The sequence below is a fragment of the Lissotriton helveticus genome, chromosome 12 (genome assembly GCF_964261635.1).
Source record: "Lissotriton helveticus chromosome 12, aLisHel1.1, whole genome shotgun sequence".
In the NCBI taxonomy this organism is placed as follows: domain Eukaryota; kingdom Metazoa; phylum Chordata; class Amphibia; order Caudata; family Salamandridae; genus Lissotriton; species Lissotriton helveticus.
This window is the reverse complement of record NC_136073.1, coordinates 274,462,697-274,477,802: the sequence shown is the minus strand read 5'-3', so window position 1 is coordinate 274,477,802 and position 15,106 is coordinate 274,462,697. Positions and strand designations below refer to the sequence as shown.

Sequence of the window (15,106 nt, the reverse complement as noted above, 5' to 3'; positions counted from 1 at the left end):
ACTTGGAGAGGGCCCAGTGCCAATTCAGTACCTGAGTACAATTTGGATAGAGAGAACAGCTAGGCTGTGGGTCTGATTAGCAGGCCCACAGCCAGGGAAAGTCGTAAACCAGTGCAGCAAAAAGCAAAAATCTGGGTGATCATAGGATTGCAGACCCTACTCTCCTACAGGACTGGACTGTTCCCATGGGGCACAGGGTCAGCGCTGATTTGCATATCGCCATTGTCTAACCCAGGGTGGTGTGGAGTGGAAAAACGATGGATTTGGGCCCAGATCTTTGGACTGGGGTGAATGTGTGACATTGATCCACATTCTGTCCATCACTGTTGTGTTTGCAATTACCGCTCTAAGTGTACTGGGGATGCTCAGACGTGAGTCCCAGGCACTCCACACCACTGGAATCAAGCTAGCCGGGCTGATGAGAGGTGTTACCTCGAAACCGGGCCGGTCCTCGGATGCTTGTTTCCGTTCTGGGAAGGACATGGCTTTTGTAGTTCGGACTGGACTGTTCCCATGGGGCACAGGGTCAGCGCTGATTTGCATATCGCCATTGTCTAACCCAGGGTGGTGTGGAGTGGAAAAACGATGGATTTGGGCCCAGATCTTTGGACTGGGGTGAATGTGTGACATTGATCCACATTCTGTCCATCACTGTTGTGTTTGTAACAAATATTACAGGCAGTGGCAGGTGTTATGGCATACAGTGATCTGTACAACATCTTGATGGGACACCTTAAGGCCCCAACCTGTGGCACAGCTTATTTTTAATTTGCATTTGAGTCCATATTTAATCCTTTATCACTTATCTCTGAATTTTCCTCCTTTTACATTATGTTCATTTTCCGCGTTAACATTCGTCACAGTTTTCATACAGGTATCTGTGACATGTCGTATTTTCAATTTTGTCTGCACCAAGACACACAGCCTGCAATGTCAATCTTGCAAGGGCTTGGTGAGGTGTCCGTTACTGCGGCACAATTTGTGCTGCGGCCCTTAGACGCTCTCTTTAGTACCGTAGGTCCCTAGGTACCAGGGTACCATTTACTAGGAACTTACAGCAGATGCTAAAGGTTTTGCCACTTAGGGGGAACAATTGTTCAGTTTTGGGAAAGAGCTCTGGCACTGGGGACCTGGTTAAAATGGACCTAGTGCACTTTCAGTCAAATCATTTACCAGGCAAAAAGTGTGAGTGACCATGTCAAAAAGGGGCACTCCCCTACACTCATCGTAGGAAGAACCATGCCCCACAAATTTTCACTCATCTTTGGCTGTTCTATAACCAACATGCTCTGTGTGGACATCATGCAAATATACTCACCGACACCTCAAAGTAGCAAATCTACACCAATTTATCTAGCCACGAATATTCAAACTACTCAATGTTTTTCTGAAAACAAGGAAGCGCAGTCTGGCAGCCATAGCAAATTATAATAAACCATTGTGAAGTGCACTACTGCTTCAAAAGAAGTGCACAGGCACTAAGTGAAAAAGTATCCTACAGGCACTAGAAGGAAGGTATGATCAACAAAAAAAGTATTAAAAAGAAAAGTCTAAATTCTTTTTGAAAATTGATTCAGAGGGAGCCTTTTGTAAACCAAGAGGGTGGGCATTCCACAGTTTGGAAGTGAGATATGAAAATGATATCCCCCTCTTCTGGCTTGAAGTGCTTTTAACACAACTGATCATACAGACAGCCGAGGTTAGGCACCATGCACAAGCCAGTTTAAACAATAGCCTTTCGATAAGCTGACCTATGCCTCAAAACATTGTGCAACCATGCAGTTTTCTATTTTACCGAAAAAGGTCAAGACTTCTGGATATCCTGCATATCACTAAAATAATCTATAATTGCAGGTATAGGTCTACCTACTTCTGCATTTAGCTCACCTGTGCCAAAACGATCACATTGTACATCAACTAACCTGTCCAAAGTGTGCTGGATAGCCAAGCATATGCATATACAACAGTTTTGCAACATTCCTGCAGCGGTATGTGTTGTCCTCCTCGCGGAAGGAAGATCTGATGGCTGCACATTCCTTCTGGATCATTTCCCGCTCCTCTGCTTGCGTCCGAGCTGTCCTGATGGTCCGGATCAGCTCCCGTAATCTGATCGGAGCTGGCATCCTCTGAGGGTGAAAATACAAAACAACATCGTGTATTAAGGTAAAATACCAAAATTCCAAAATATAGGTTATGTCTAACTTGCATGGTGAATCACCAATAAGAAAAATCTGTCTCACTGACCATAGAACAGAGCGCTTCTATTCACTATACACTTTTCAAAATAATCAAATTTAACTTTATGCTCGCTGCTTTAAAAAAATACTACGTGAAATGCGTGGAGACAATTTAGTTTCGTACACAATAGCTCCACCTCAGTTTTAATATTTTTCAACCCCCATCATCAATGTATTACCATCACCCTTCAGACCGACCGGTCCGGTTCTGCACCTTATCTGATTTGTCCTATCTGTGATTTTCTTTGTTGCTATTCATTATGGTCCTGTTTATCCTTGATGTTTGATTTATCCTTTTGTTTTATTAAGCTTTCTGATGTTATTCTTATGGTCCTGCTTCATTTTATTGTTTGATATGTCTATACACATGTACTGTAAAGCTCTCTGATACTCGCAAAGGTCTTGTTCGCGCTCTATAAAACTTTCAAATAAATAAATAAATAAAATAAATACACTGAAATGAAGATGAATAGTCATGAGATGTATTTTCTCTTCTTTTTAATCCAGAATGGTTACCCAGCCAGCACGTGTTTCATCTGGGGATGTCCCCAAAGACTTCTTCAGGGCGTCTGGCAAAATGAAATGAGATGATAATCTCTCTGCCAGTTGTACTTCCGTCCTGGCTGACGAACGGAAGCGAGTGTTCTTTTAATGTCGAAACGGGGTTTTGGGGCATCAGTATAAAGCCGGATTCAGTGCAGCTCGTCCGGAGCTACGAAGGAGCACGTCTTAGCCGGCCATGCTGTTGGCCACGCCCCCCCACCCCTGACTTTCTTAGGTCGGATCCCCTCTGCCCTGCCGGTGGTGGGAGGAACGACGATGCAGGCCATGCTGCGAAGTCGGTTGGGTCTACCTGATGACTACCACCTCCAGCTCTGTATGGCCCACGTCAGAGCCTGCCCAGTCCACTCTAATTACCGCCCCATTACTGAGCAGCGCGGACCGGCTGCTGGCAAGACACTACACTATTTGGATCGGTGAATCGACAGCTACTCCCTTCCACCTTGCTGAGTGGCGGATTGCGGGGCCAAACAGTGGGTCGCACTCTTGGCCGCTGCCTCTGCTGGGGTATTGGCTGGACACCCCCCCCCCCCCCTCATTCCCTGTCGCCAAGCACTACTCCTTTGGCACCCCCTTCTAAAGAGGAGAGATCGACCACGTGGACACTCGCTGAGTGGCAGCTGTCGCCCACTGTTCCTCTTACTAGTGGATGGTGGCCGATCGGGCCCCCACTGGCCCATCCTTTTATAATCATGGGGCACAGGGACCCAAAACAACGCCAGCTCACGTCTGACCGCCCAAAATGTCGCGCCGACCAGACCTCACCTCAGACGCTGAAGATGGTACGGATTGCTCCAGCCGCGCACACCTCCCCTGGAGGGCATACAGGCCATCCTGGCAGAGCTCAGAGATGACAGTAAATACTCCTAGCCCCTTGAAGGTCCTGACGCTGAACGTGAAGGGTCTTAACTCACCTAATAAGCATAAGCAGGTTTGGCAATATCTCCTACGGCAGCGCCCTGACATCATATTTCTCTAAGAAATGCACCTCATGCAGGCCGACACTGCGCGCATGGCACACCCTAAATACCCGCTTCAGTTTTGGGCTGCAGCTGACACCAAGACAGCGGGAGTGGCAATACTGTGTAGGACTGGCATCAGGCAGGGGGGCGGCAGACCCTACCGGGGTGGTGACGGAGGATTTCTTTGTGTGGAGGTAGAGGTTGGGCGTCGTCACATCACGTTGTGCAATATATATGCCCCTAATCAGGTGCAGGACCGTTACATTCGAGACCTCCTAGGGGGGCAGGTACCGCAGGACGGCTCGTCACTCATTTTGGGCGGAGACTTCAACTTAGTATGGAATCCTAAGATGGACCGGAGTGAGAACTCCTCCAGTGGTACAGGGGCAATGTCGGCGACTCTGCGCAAGCAGTTGACGGACTTTGGGCTGTTAGACACCTGGCGGTACTTTTCCCCGGACAAGAAAGGGTACTCTTACTACTCGCATGTCCATAGATCCTACTCTCGTATAGATTATTTATTTGCTACTAGTGATCTCCTCCGCGACACTCTGGAGGTCGACATGTCTGACATCTCTCTCTCTCTCTCTCTCTCTGATCACGCCCACGTTGAGTTACTGCTGCAGGACCCGGCTGCATGTCCTGCCCGGGAACGGAGATGGTGCCTCCCGCCGAGTATCCTTCGGGACGCGGCGGATGTGGAGGACATTAGGGGGGCCACTGTCTCTTACTTTGAGAATAATGATCTCCCTGAAACACCCTTTCCGGTGGTCTGGGATGCCTTCAAGGCTACCATACGGGGCCACATCACATCCCTCTCGATTGCAAGGGCGCGCGAGGCACGTGCACTGGACGATAAGCTTGTGGGACACTTGAAGACAGCAGAAATGCAGGATCAGGGCTACTCTACTCGGCACACGAGACGGCACCTTGCTACTCTTAGAGGGCAGCTCAGGCTGATGCGCGCAAATAGGGTAGAAAAAAATATTTAAAAAAAATAATGAGGACCTTGAGGCCAGATCATGTCGGAACAATATCCGTATAGTGGGTCTAGCAGTGTCGACCAACACAGGCCGCCCGGAGCACTGTCGAAACTCTGTTGACTGAACGGTTTGGTGCTGAGCACTTCTCCTCTGCCGTCATAGTGGAGTGGGCTCACAGATCTCTGGGCCTGCGATCTCTGCTGGGGGCCCCCACCTCCCCACCACATTGTGGCTTAGCTCCTTAATTACAGGGATCACGACATGGCCTTCAGACTGGCTCAGGAACGCACCTCCTTGCAATGCACAGGGACCTCTGTCTCATCATATCCCAACTTCACCCTGGCAGTACAAGAGACGAGACGCAAATTCTCAGAATAAAGCATTGCTCGGAAAACATGGCCTGAAGTATGGCATGATGTACCCGGCTAGGCTACGGGTGGCAGCGGAGGGAAAACCACGCTTTGTCTCTCCAGCCGACACATGAAGTATTGCAAATGCTTGGGAGTGGACAGTTCCACTCAGCTGCGGGCAGGGTGGGATGGACGGGTCCTCCCCGCCTGGCTCGCCATCAGCACTGAACTGATCGGGACGAGCTAGCCAGCCCATGGTGGGCGCAATGCTCTTAAGTTGACTTTATGTGAATTGTGCCACAGTATCAGCTTATCACTCACTGTCTCTACCCCTGCTCCCAAATGTGCCGCTGCTCTACACTATATGACTTACAAACTACTTCTTTAGACCTGGATCTGCAGCGTTGCTCACTCCTCCAGGAGGATTTCAATACTTCTTGTTGTTGGGGTATTGTTGGATAGGAAGGGTGTTCTGGGTGTCATGCACCAGGTGAGGGTGGGTTACATGGGTTCTTTGTTTGCCTTCTCTAAGTTGTATAACCGTTTTCTACCCCTGTTCTTCTCTCCCTACGCAGAGGACTGGACACAACTTGTCGGCTTGTATTAGCACATTCATGAGGCATATTCACACACCATGTAAATGGGAGGCAGTACGCACTGCGTTTATCTCCTCCCCACATGGAATGTCCATGGACTCAACTCACGAAAAGTGAAACTAGTACTTTCTGATCTCACACAACGCTAAAAAACACATTCCTGCAAGAGACACTTGCGCCTACAGATTTTTCTTGTTTTTACTTCACCCTGAGGCTCACACTGGTCTCGCCTAGGCAGCGCGCATGCGCTGCCCTAGGAGATGACCTTTAGAAATTGGTCAGCTGAGCGCAGTGAAGCAAGGAGCGGCCCTCGGGCTGTCCTGCTGCTCTTTTCAAGCACTCGTGCTTGTGTTAGCATCCACCTTGCGGGATTGAGCAGCGGCACGCGGGCCTTCTGTTTTCAATTAGCGTGCGCGGCGCTGCTTGCCTCTGCAAGGTGGATGCCAGCACAAGCCGCTCCTTGCTTCACTGCGCTAGGCTCTAGTCCTCGCCGGACCAGCTCTAGTCCTAGCCGGGCCCGCGCTGCCCTGCGCACCCCTCCTTCCTCCTCTCGCCATTCACGGAGTCTGAGAGCTGCTGCTGAATGCACGCAGCTCACCTCTTGCCTTGCTTCAATGCGCTCGGCTTTAGTCCTCCCCGGGCTTGCGCTGCCCCGCGCTCCCCTCTCTCCTCCTGTTGCCATTCACGGAGTCTGAGAGCTGTCGCTGAATGCACGTAGCTCACTTCTTACCGCCAGACCTGCTCACACTCGCACACTCTGCTCAGACTCTGCTAGCGTCTGCTTTTAAACTTTTACATTTTGGGGATTAGGATGCAAGTAATCAGTTTTAGGATTTGTAACAGTTCCTTTTTTTGCCTCTTGCTAGACAATTTCCGCCTTCTTTCCAAGGCTATTTAGTCTTGAAAATATGCCTGGATCAAGTTCTTGGCAGTAACGTGAAGGTGGGAGGGCCCCACACCTTATTCACGTCTGCTGACTTCTATGGCATAACTGGAATACCTACTCGGTTGCAAGACTTAAGCCTGCGGGAGACAACGCTGCTGACAACCACGAAAAAGTGGAGTGGAGTATCCTCCTGCGCTGAACCAGACCTCAAATGCAGTGACTAAGTAAAGGACGCACTGTATCAACCATTTTTGATTTAATTGCACATTCTGTCATTTCATGCCCTACTTTATAGACGGACCGTGACTTCATTTTGCACTATGATAATAATTTACTCACACTGCACGTTCCGTAGCGCAGTAAATAGCAAGTTCACTATTATCCAAGTCGTAGATAGGCCCCTTATCGATCTTGGAAAGATCAAAGGTTAAGCTGGCCCCGCAGGGGTTTGACACTGTGATTGAATCTGTAAAGACTTACATCACTGAGCAATGAAAGGTTCCTCTGTGGATGTGGTGAACTGGACTTTGGAAGATCTAGATGATGCCTGAACTTCTAAAATTTCAGTAGGCTGAAGTAAAGACGTCCAGAAATGTGACAAAAACAGCTACCTTACTAGATTGCCCTATAACCCCCTATTTTTTCATCAAATCTTCTGCATGAGGTGTGCATATTTCTTTGGTTGCCTCTTTTCTCTTTGGTCATTTGTTTGCAACTTTGTGACCTTAATTTTACTTCTGTTTTCATATCTTCTCAGCAAGATTGTATTTTACTTTGATAATAACAACGCAATATTTTATGTACCACTACCACTGTTAAACAGGCATTGGCATAGTCAATAGGTCTCGCCTTTGGGACCTTATAAGTATTAAGTTATGCAGCACAATATCCTTTGTGCAACAACATCAACTGTTGCATGGCTAAACACTTATAAGGTCCCAAAGGCGAGACCTATTGGCTATGCCAATGCTTGTTTCGCTAGTTATAGCTCCTTCTCGAGAAAAGTATGCATACTTCTACATAAAACGCTCCCCTTCCAACACCATGCCACCATAGCGGACAGTCAAGGCCGGTACCTTTTGGTGCTGGGGACACTTTGGGGCGACAGCTTAGGTTTCTCAACTTGTACGCCCCCAACACAGACGACCCTCTTTTCTATGAGAGCATTCTCAATCTGCTAGACAGATATGATACTGATGCAATCGTCATGGGGGGACAATTTGAATATATTGCTGGGCCCCTCTATGGACTCCTCCAGCATGAGCTCCAGGTGTAAGCCTCACAGTTACGAGACAGGATAGAGACCCATAACCCGATAATCCGAGAGAAGTTTGGCGCCATTGTTACCCATCCTACAACCCTGCTTTTCCGCTCCATATGGATGCAGCTAGACTATTGGCTACTTTCGGCCAACTGCATGCCTTGGGTCCGGGTCATAGAGAACTTAGCACAAACTCTCTTGGACCACGCTCCAGTTTGCCTACAGCTCACCCTGTTGTATGGCGTGGGATGGGAACGTTCCTGGTCCTTTCCCTCCTTGGCACTACTGGATGTCGTCTTCTGCTCTGAGCTCCAAACCGCCATTACGGGTCACTTTGAAACCAATACTGGTTAAGTCCCACATAATGCCACTCTCTGGGCTGACTTTAAAGAGTCCATTCATGGGGTCTGCATTTCAAAGCACTCTGGTGTGCTTCGTGATATTCGTACCAAACTAGCGAGAATAGAGACCACACTCGCTTCTCTTAAGGATAGGGTTACTCCCCATCCAACATCAGCGTCTTTACACAAGCATTTTATCCTTCAGGAAGAATTCCACGACTTCGCTGAAAGGTAAGTGTGTTATCTTCGTAAGTACTCAACAGCGTGGTGCTACGGGAATGGCGAGCATCAGAGTAGAACACTGGTTCATCTACTCTGCCCCTCCCCCGGGGGGGGAGCCTATCGAGCAGAGCTCGCTCGGCAAGATGATTCTCGCATTTTCCATAATGAAGACATCATACGGGAAATGGTTACCTACTATAGTGCGTTATACACCTCCCATCAGAAACCTGGATCATCAGACCTATCTGGAAGAGATAGACATGGTCTGGCTTACTGCGAGCCAATCCCAGAGTGAGCCATATACAGCGGGAGAGATTACTTGGGCAATCGACTCCCTCGATGGATCAAAGGCCCCGGGACTCGGCAGCCTCCCTGTCTCCTTCTGTAAGGCTTATAATTCCTTTTTAATCCCTCATTTATTGGGGGTTTATTTGGAAGCCCTAGATAGGGGACTATTACCCCTCCACTCCCAACCCCCCCCCCCCCCTCGATGCGAGAACCGCCAATTTCTTTACTACTCAAACAGGAAAAAGTCCCCACATGCTGTTTATTCTACAGACCACTCTCGCTACTTAACTTTGAAAAGAAGATCCTTGCCAAGGCACCAGCTAATAGGCGGTCACTACTGCTAGAGCAGATACTATCCTTAGTGCAATCCGCCTTCATACCCCATAGGTCTACGTCACATAATCTCCGTACAGTTTTTGCTGTGTTACAGTGTCTCTCCTGAAATCCCAGCGGTGGTCGCGCTTCTGGATGCAGAGAAGTTGTAGAACTCATTAGAATGGGCTTTCCTGCATACAACTTTATTGAAACTTGGTGACACTTGTGGATTGCTGCTCTTATCTTCCTGCTATATGCAGAACCCACAACACTGGCCCATCTTAACGGGTCCCTCTCGCAACCCCTCGGCATTTCCCATGACACCAGGCAGGATTGCCCGCTCCCGCCTCTTCTATTCGTCATTGCCATGCACCCCCTGATCCGCCATCTTCAGGAGCGCCATATGCACCGTGATCTACAATCCCAAACCGGCTCCCTATTCATCTCCATGTATGCGGATGACACTACTGTTCATCCAATATCCTTCTCAAAATTTGACACCGTGGTCCATGAAATTCTCTGGTTAGGTGCAATCTCCAGCCTGACCATCAATTGGGCAGTCAGAATTATTCCCCCTACCCGACGCTACCACCCCTCCCTTATGAGAGTACCCGTTTAAATGGTCTGCTGACATGACAAAATATTTGGGCAAAACCCTTCACCGTGAGAAGGAGCAAGTTATTTGCTTAATTTATAGCCCTTTCAGAGGAGTGGCTATCAACACGGATAGATCGCTGGACGCGACTACAGTTGTCTATGGCAGGCCGCATTGAATTAATTAAGATGTCGGTCCTACCGAGTTTCTCATACTTGTTCACCAACATCCCCATCCCTCCGATGACCTTCTTTTCCAGATGCTACGAAGCCTTCTCCTGAAACTGATCTGAGCGAACCGTAGGCCCCAAGTGGCATGGGATATCCTTACCCTCCTGTACGAGCGGGATGGCTTTGCAGTCCCCGATTTCTGCATATATTTCTTTTTCGCACATGCCTAATTTGTTTACCATTGGTTCCATCCAGATACTAGACTACCTTATTCTGGGCCAGAGCAGGACCTTGTAGCCCCGCACCTCTGAGCTCCCCATTAACCACATACAAACACTCTCCACCATTTATTGGGCATGGGGAAAACTCAGCTGCGCCTTGGGATTTGCTGCGTTGTATTCCCCTGACCTCCTCGTGCGCCTAACCCCTGGCTTTGGTTAACCAGCGAAGGCTTGGTACAACACACGTTACTGTCTCACAACCTACATACATTTGGAGACCTATTCCCCGACTGCACGTTTTAGACAGCTCTAATCCAGCTAGCTCCTTCATGGACCGATTTGTCTTCAACAGATTGCGCAACACACTATGTTCCTGTCTCCCCTCCTACAACATGGTCCCGGAGGACTTCCCCCCCCCCCCCCCCCTTCTTACTCTCCTCAAAGACCCATATGGATCGCACTCGATATCCAAAATATATAAACTGTGTATGGCATTAAAACAAACTCATGACAGTGTAATACTTAAATGCTAGGAGGAGGATCTAGGCATCCCCCTATCTGACAATGAGTGGGCTTACAGTCGCACACAGACCAGTCCCCCGCATCTGACAAGGACTGGGCTTACAGCTGCATGCAGACCAAATTGGTCTCCCCAACCATCGTCACAAACTACTCCATTTCCGCTTTCTCCATAGGTCCTACACCACTCCGGCATGCCTAGCCAGACTTGAACCATCGTGGTAGTCCTTTTGACCCAAATGCAGCACTCATGATGCTGATTTCCCACACCTAAGATAGACTTGCCCAGCTAAAACAAGTTACTGGACGGAAGTGTTTGGTGCCATTTCTAAGATAATTTGCACAACACGGACGCCCACTTTTCGCTCTATTGGACATTTTTTCCCCCAATCGTCCCCACGTCCTTTCGCAGTTTCACTGCTATAGCCTTTTTACGGGTGAAGAGAGAGATCGTGCTTTGTTGGAGCAGCTGTACTCGCCCCACAGTTCAGGTCTGGTTGAGAAGCATGACATATTGCGAGCTCACTAGCGCAGTTTACTCCACGCTACAGCCCATCCAAAAGGCATATGGCAACCGCTTTACACTTACCTCCTCGAGATAGCACTGGACTCCCCTGAGCCGACCCCATCAGCGACGACTCCTGGTTACCCCGCAGCGCATTTGCCATGACACTATGGACTGATTTTACATCTGCTGCACCCACTTTGTTTCAGATCCACTCTGGCCCCATATTGCCTCCCTCCCACTTTTTAAGGGCTCGCGAAGAGCCCTTTGTAGGGGTTTAAAAACGGACTTGGAAATTCCACACGATTGTGGGTGTGATTTTCCATTTGCGGCCTGCTATTGGCCTTTCACTGCTTGCTGTTCTGTAAAATAGACACAAATAGGCCAGAGACAGGCGCATAGTTCCGCCCCTGGCCTATATTACCCGCATTTCCTGACATATGCTTTCAATTATCGTGGCCAGACACAGGCGCGATAATTGAATGCATATGGCAGGAAAGACGCACGCACCACTCGCGGCTTTGTTTTCCCGATCGCTTTCACTTTCGTGATCGCCTTCCTCCTCCCTTCCCAGTATGCGATGCAACTGTTGCGTTGCCGGAGGGGAGAAACGTAATGTCGCGTGTTTACATTATTTTACCTACAAACTTTACCCTCCAACACATTCCGGAATATTCTGACTAAGCAAACATTCACAAAAAAAAAACATTTCAATTACATGTTATATACATGCAATTGGTGTATCAAACCACATCTTCAGAGGTTGAGCAGCAACAAATGATGGACGGAATGCTGAATATATCAAAACATTAAACCCCAGTCAAGAGATCTGGGCTAATCATTGTTCTTTTGCTCACTACGCCACCCCAGTTTGGACCCAGCCAAATGCAAATTAGTCTTGACTCTGCTACTCATGGGAACAGTCCAGCCCAAACTGCCAAGCCGGGTGCTCCCTGACTGGAAACAAGCATTCTGGGACCTGTTTTGGGGTATCACCCCTCATCAGACAGGCTAGCTTGAATCCAGTGGCACAGCGAGCAAGAGACCCATGGCTGGGCATACCCATCACACTTAGGGCAAAAAAGTGGTGCAGCAAAAAATTATGGATGGAATGCTGAACAAATCAAACATTCACCTGTCTTTTAATTGCCTGGATTTGGCCCAATTAAATTAAAAGACATGCGATAGAGGTGTGTTCTTCTAAAAGTCTATATGGTATATTTTTGGTATTTTAGTTTGAAGAGTGATGTAATAGAAGTACTATTTCCTCCTGACAGAATCCAGTTTAAGAAAAGTCTCTGGTCCCCTTTTGCGAGGTTTCGGCGATGGATAGCAGGAGACAACCAGACTTGGTGTCTTCATTTATACTATTAGGTATGTTCATTTGTTCTTTTTACCCTTAGACCATAGTTAGCTATATTGAAAAGGATTCCGTGGTATATGCACATTGTAGGGATATAAACTTTATGCCGCTACTAGAATAACGATATCAGTAGCTAGGTTTTCTGGATTGTTTATGGGATATATGCTGCGAAATGTATGTTATAAATATCGACTATGTATTTAGGGTCTTATTTGAATGTTTTTATTTATTTATTTATTTATTTATTTTGAAAGTTTTATATAGCGCGAACAAGATCTTTGCAGATATCAGAGCGCTTTACAAGGGCATGGGGGTAAAAAATACAAAGTAATGAAGCGTATATACAGAGTAATATATGAGGTAGTTAGGTACAAGGTGCTAGTTACATAGGTGGGATAAAGGACATGAGGTAGGTAACAGGTGAGGTAGTGTCGGTACACAGTGTATAGGCAGACAATTGCGTCAATAGTATAAAGTGCAATAATAAGGAGCATATACCTTCTTAAACGTGTTTAGAATATTTAGAGTTTAAAGGAGGGTACAGTTGAGGTAGGTGTGAGCAGGGTGTATAGTCCCACAGGTGCGAGAGTAGTAAGGAACGTTGAGATGGAGAGGGTAAAGTGTGCAAAGTCAACCAGGTGCGTCAATAATATAACAATATAACAATATACATAATCAACCAGGTGCATCAAACATTATAACAAAATACAAAGAGTGAGAGTATACAGTTAGGTTGAGGTAGGTGTGAGCAGGGTGTATAGTCCCACAGGTGCGAGAGTAGTAAGGAACGTTGAGATGGAGAGGGTAAAGTGTGCAAAGTCAACCAGGTGCGTCAATAATATAACAATATAACAATATACATAATCAACCAGGTGCATCAAACATTATAACAAAATACAAAGAGTGAACGTATACAGTTAAGTAATTCGAAAACACGGGTGGCACAGTAGACCAGGGTCGGGAAGGACTTGCAAGGCAGATTCATGAGTGATACGGAGCAATAGATCATGTGTATTTTGCCATGAGGATCGCTTTAACTTCCCTCTTAAAGATTGTTTCGGAGGAGATGAGCCTTGTTTCCGGAGGGAGTGAGTTCCAGATCCTGGGTGCCATTCCTGAAAAGGAGCGTTTATAAGTTTTTTCCTTCCGAAATCTTCGAGGTTTCAGCAAAAGATTGTTTGTGCCTCTAGTAGTTCGGGAGCCACCCGAAATTGTCAGCTTTTGAGTGAGATAGGCGGGTGAATTCCGGTGCACAGCCTTGTGTGTCATGCAAGCGATTTTCAGTTGTATTCTGGCTTCAAAAGGTAGCCATTTCAGTGATTTAAAGTCCGGGGAGATGTGCGAGTGTTTTTTTGAGCCAGTGACGAGTCTCGCTGCGGCGTTAAGGGATGCTCTTAGGGGTGCCGTTGTAGTTAGGGGGAGCCCGCAGAGGGCGGTGCTACCGTAATCTATGTGCGGGATGACTATAGATTGTACTGCAGTTTGGAAGTCTTTGGCAGGAAGGAAGGGTTTGAGTTTCCTCAGGGTATTGATTTGAAAGTTCGCTCCTTTGGTTGCCTTGCTGATGTGCTGCTGCATGTTGAGATTGGTGTCCAGTGTTATGCCTAAAGATTTTGCGGAGTCAACTACGATGGGCTGTACATTTAGAGCCGTTAAATGCTTAAGCCATGTTTGAGCCGTGGATATTTTAGCGGGAGGTGAGATCAGGAGGAACTCGGTCTTCAGAGCATTGAGTTTGAGGTGATTCTCAGAAAGCCAGGATTGGGTGTTTCTGATTGTGGTGTTCAGAAGCATGATGTCCTTGGGAGATTGTATTTTGAGATAAAGTTGGGTGTCGTCGGCATACATGTGAAAGTGCACATTAGATGCCTGTAGCAACGTAGTGAGAGGTTCCATAACTAGGTTGAACAGTGTTGGGGAGAGGGAGGATCCTTGGGGGACGCCTAGCGATACAGGTACCGAAGAGGACAGCAGGTTGTTGCTTTTGAATCTTTGTGTCCGGTTGTGTAGGAATGAGGTGAACCACTTTAGAACAGTCCCAGATATGCCCATTCTTGTGTTTAACAGTTCGAGTAAGTTCTCATGTTTAACTGTATCGAATGCTGCGGAGAGATCCAGAAGGATGAGGAGGCAGGTGTCGTTTTGGTCTAGGATTTGGAGGGCATCGTCCACTATGTGAGTCATGGCAGTTTCGGTGCTGTGCCCAGCTCGGAAGCCTGACTGATGAGCGTTTAGGAGATCAAACTTATCTATGTGTTTAGTCAGTTGTTGTTGTACGCATTTTTCCAGCAGTTTAGCGAGAGTGGGAATGTTTGTAATAGGGCGGTAATTGTTTAGATCAGTGGGGTCTGCTGTTGGTTTTTTCAGTAGCGGAGTGACTTGCCCTACTTTGAGGGCGTTGGGGATGGATCCTTGTTGAAGAGAGCTATTGATAATCTTTGACCAGAGTGGGAGAAGCCAAGGAGAAAAATCCTTTACAGCGTTAGCAGGAAGGGGGTCGGAGAGGTGATTGGAAGGTTTCAAGGTGTTGAGCAGTCTGCCAATTTCTTCTTTGGAGTAGGTGTCAAAGGCTGACCAAGTAGCATTGTTCTTTGGTTGAGGCACTGCTGTGTGTCGGGGGTTGGAGTACAGGATAGCGTCATTGAGGAGATCGCTTCTTATTCTCTCAGTTTTTTGGATAAAGAAGGCAGAGAAGTCTTCGCAGGAGGGAGTATCGCCCATAGGGCTGGGT

General features: G+C 47.6%; 1 protein-coding gene across 1 annotated transcript in view; it reads right to left on the bottom strand.

Annotated features, from left to right (window-relative positions):
- The window catches only part of AP1G1 (adaptor related protein complex 1 subunit gamma 1), an 803,442-nt gene that overhangs the window by 689,513 nt on the left and 98,823 nt on the right, over positions 1-15,106 (bottom strand). Inside the window, exon 3 of the mRNA XM_078671300.1 lies at positions 1,923-2,126. Coding sequence (XP_078527426.1) covers positions 1,923-2,123 — 201 coding nt within the window. The 5' untranslated portion in view covers positions 2,124-2,126. The remainder of the gene's footprint in view (positions 1-1,922; positions 2,127-15,106) is intronic.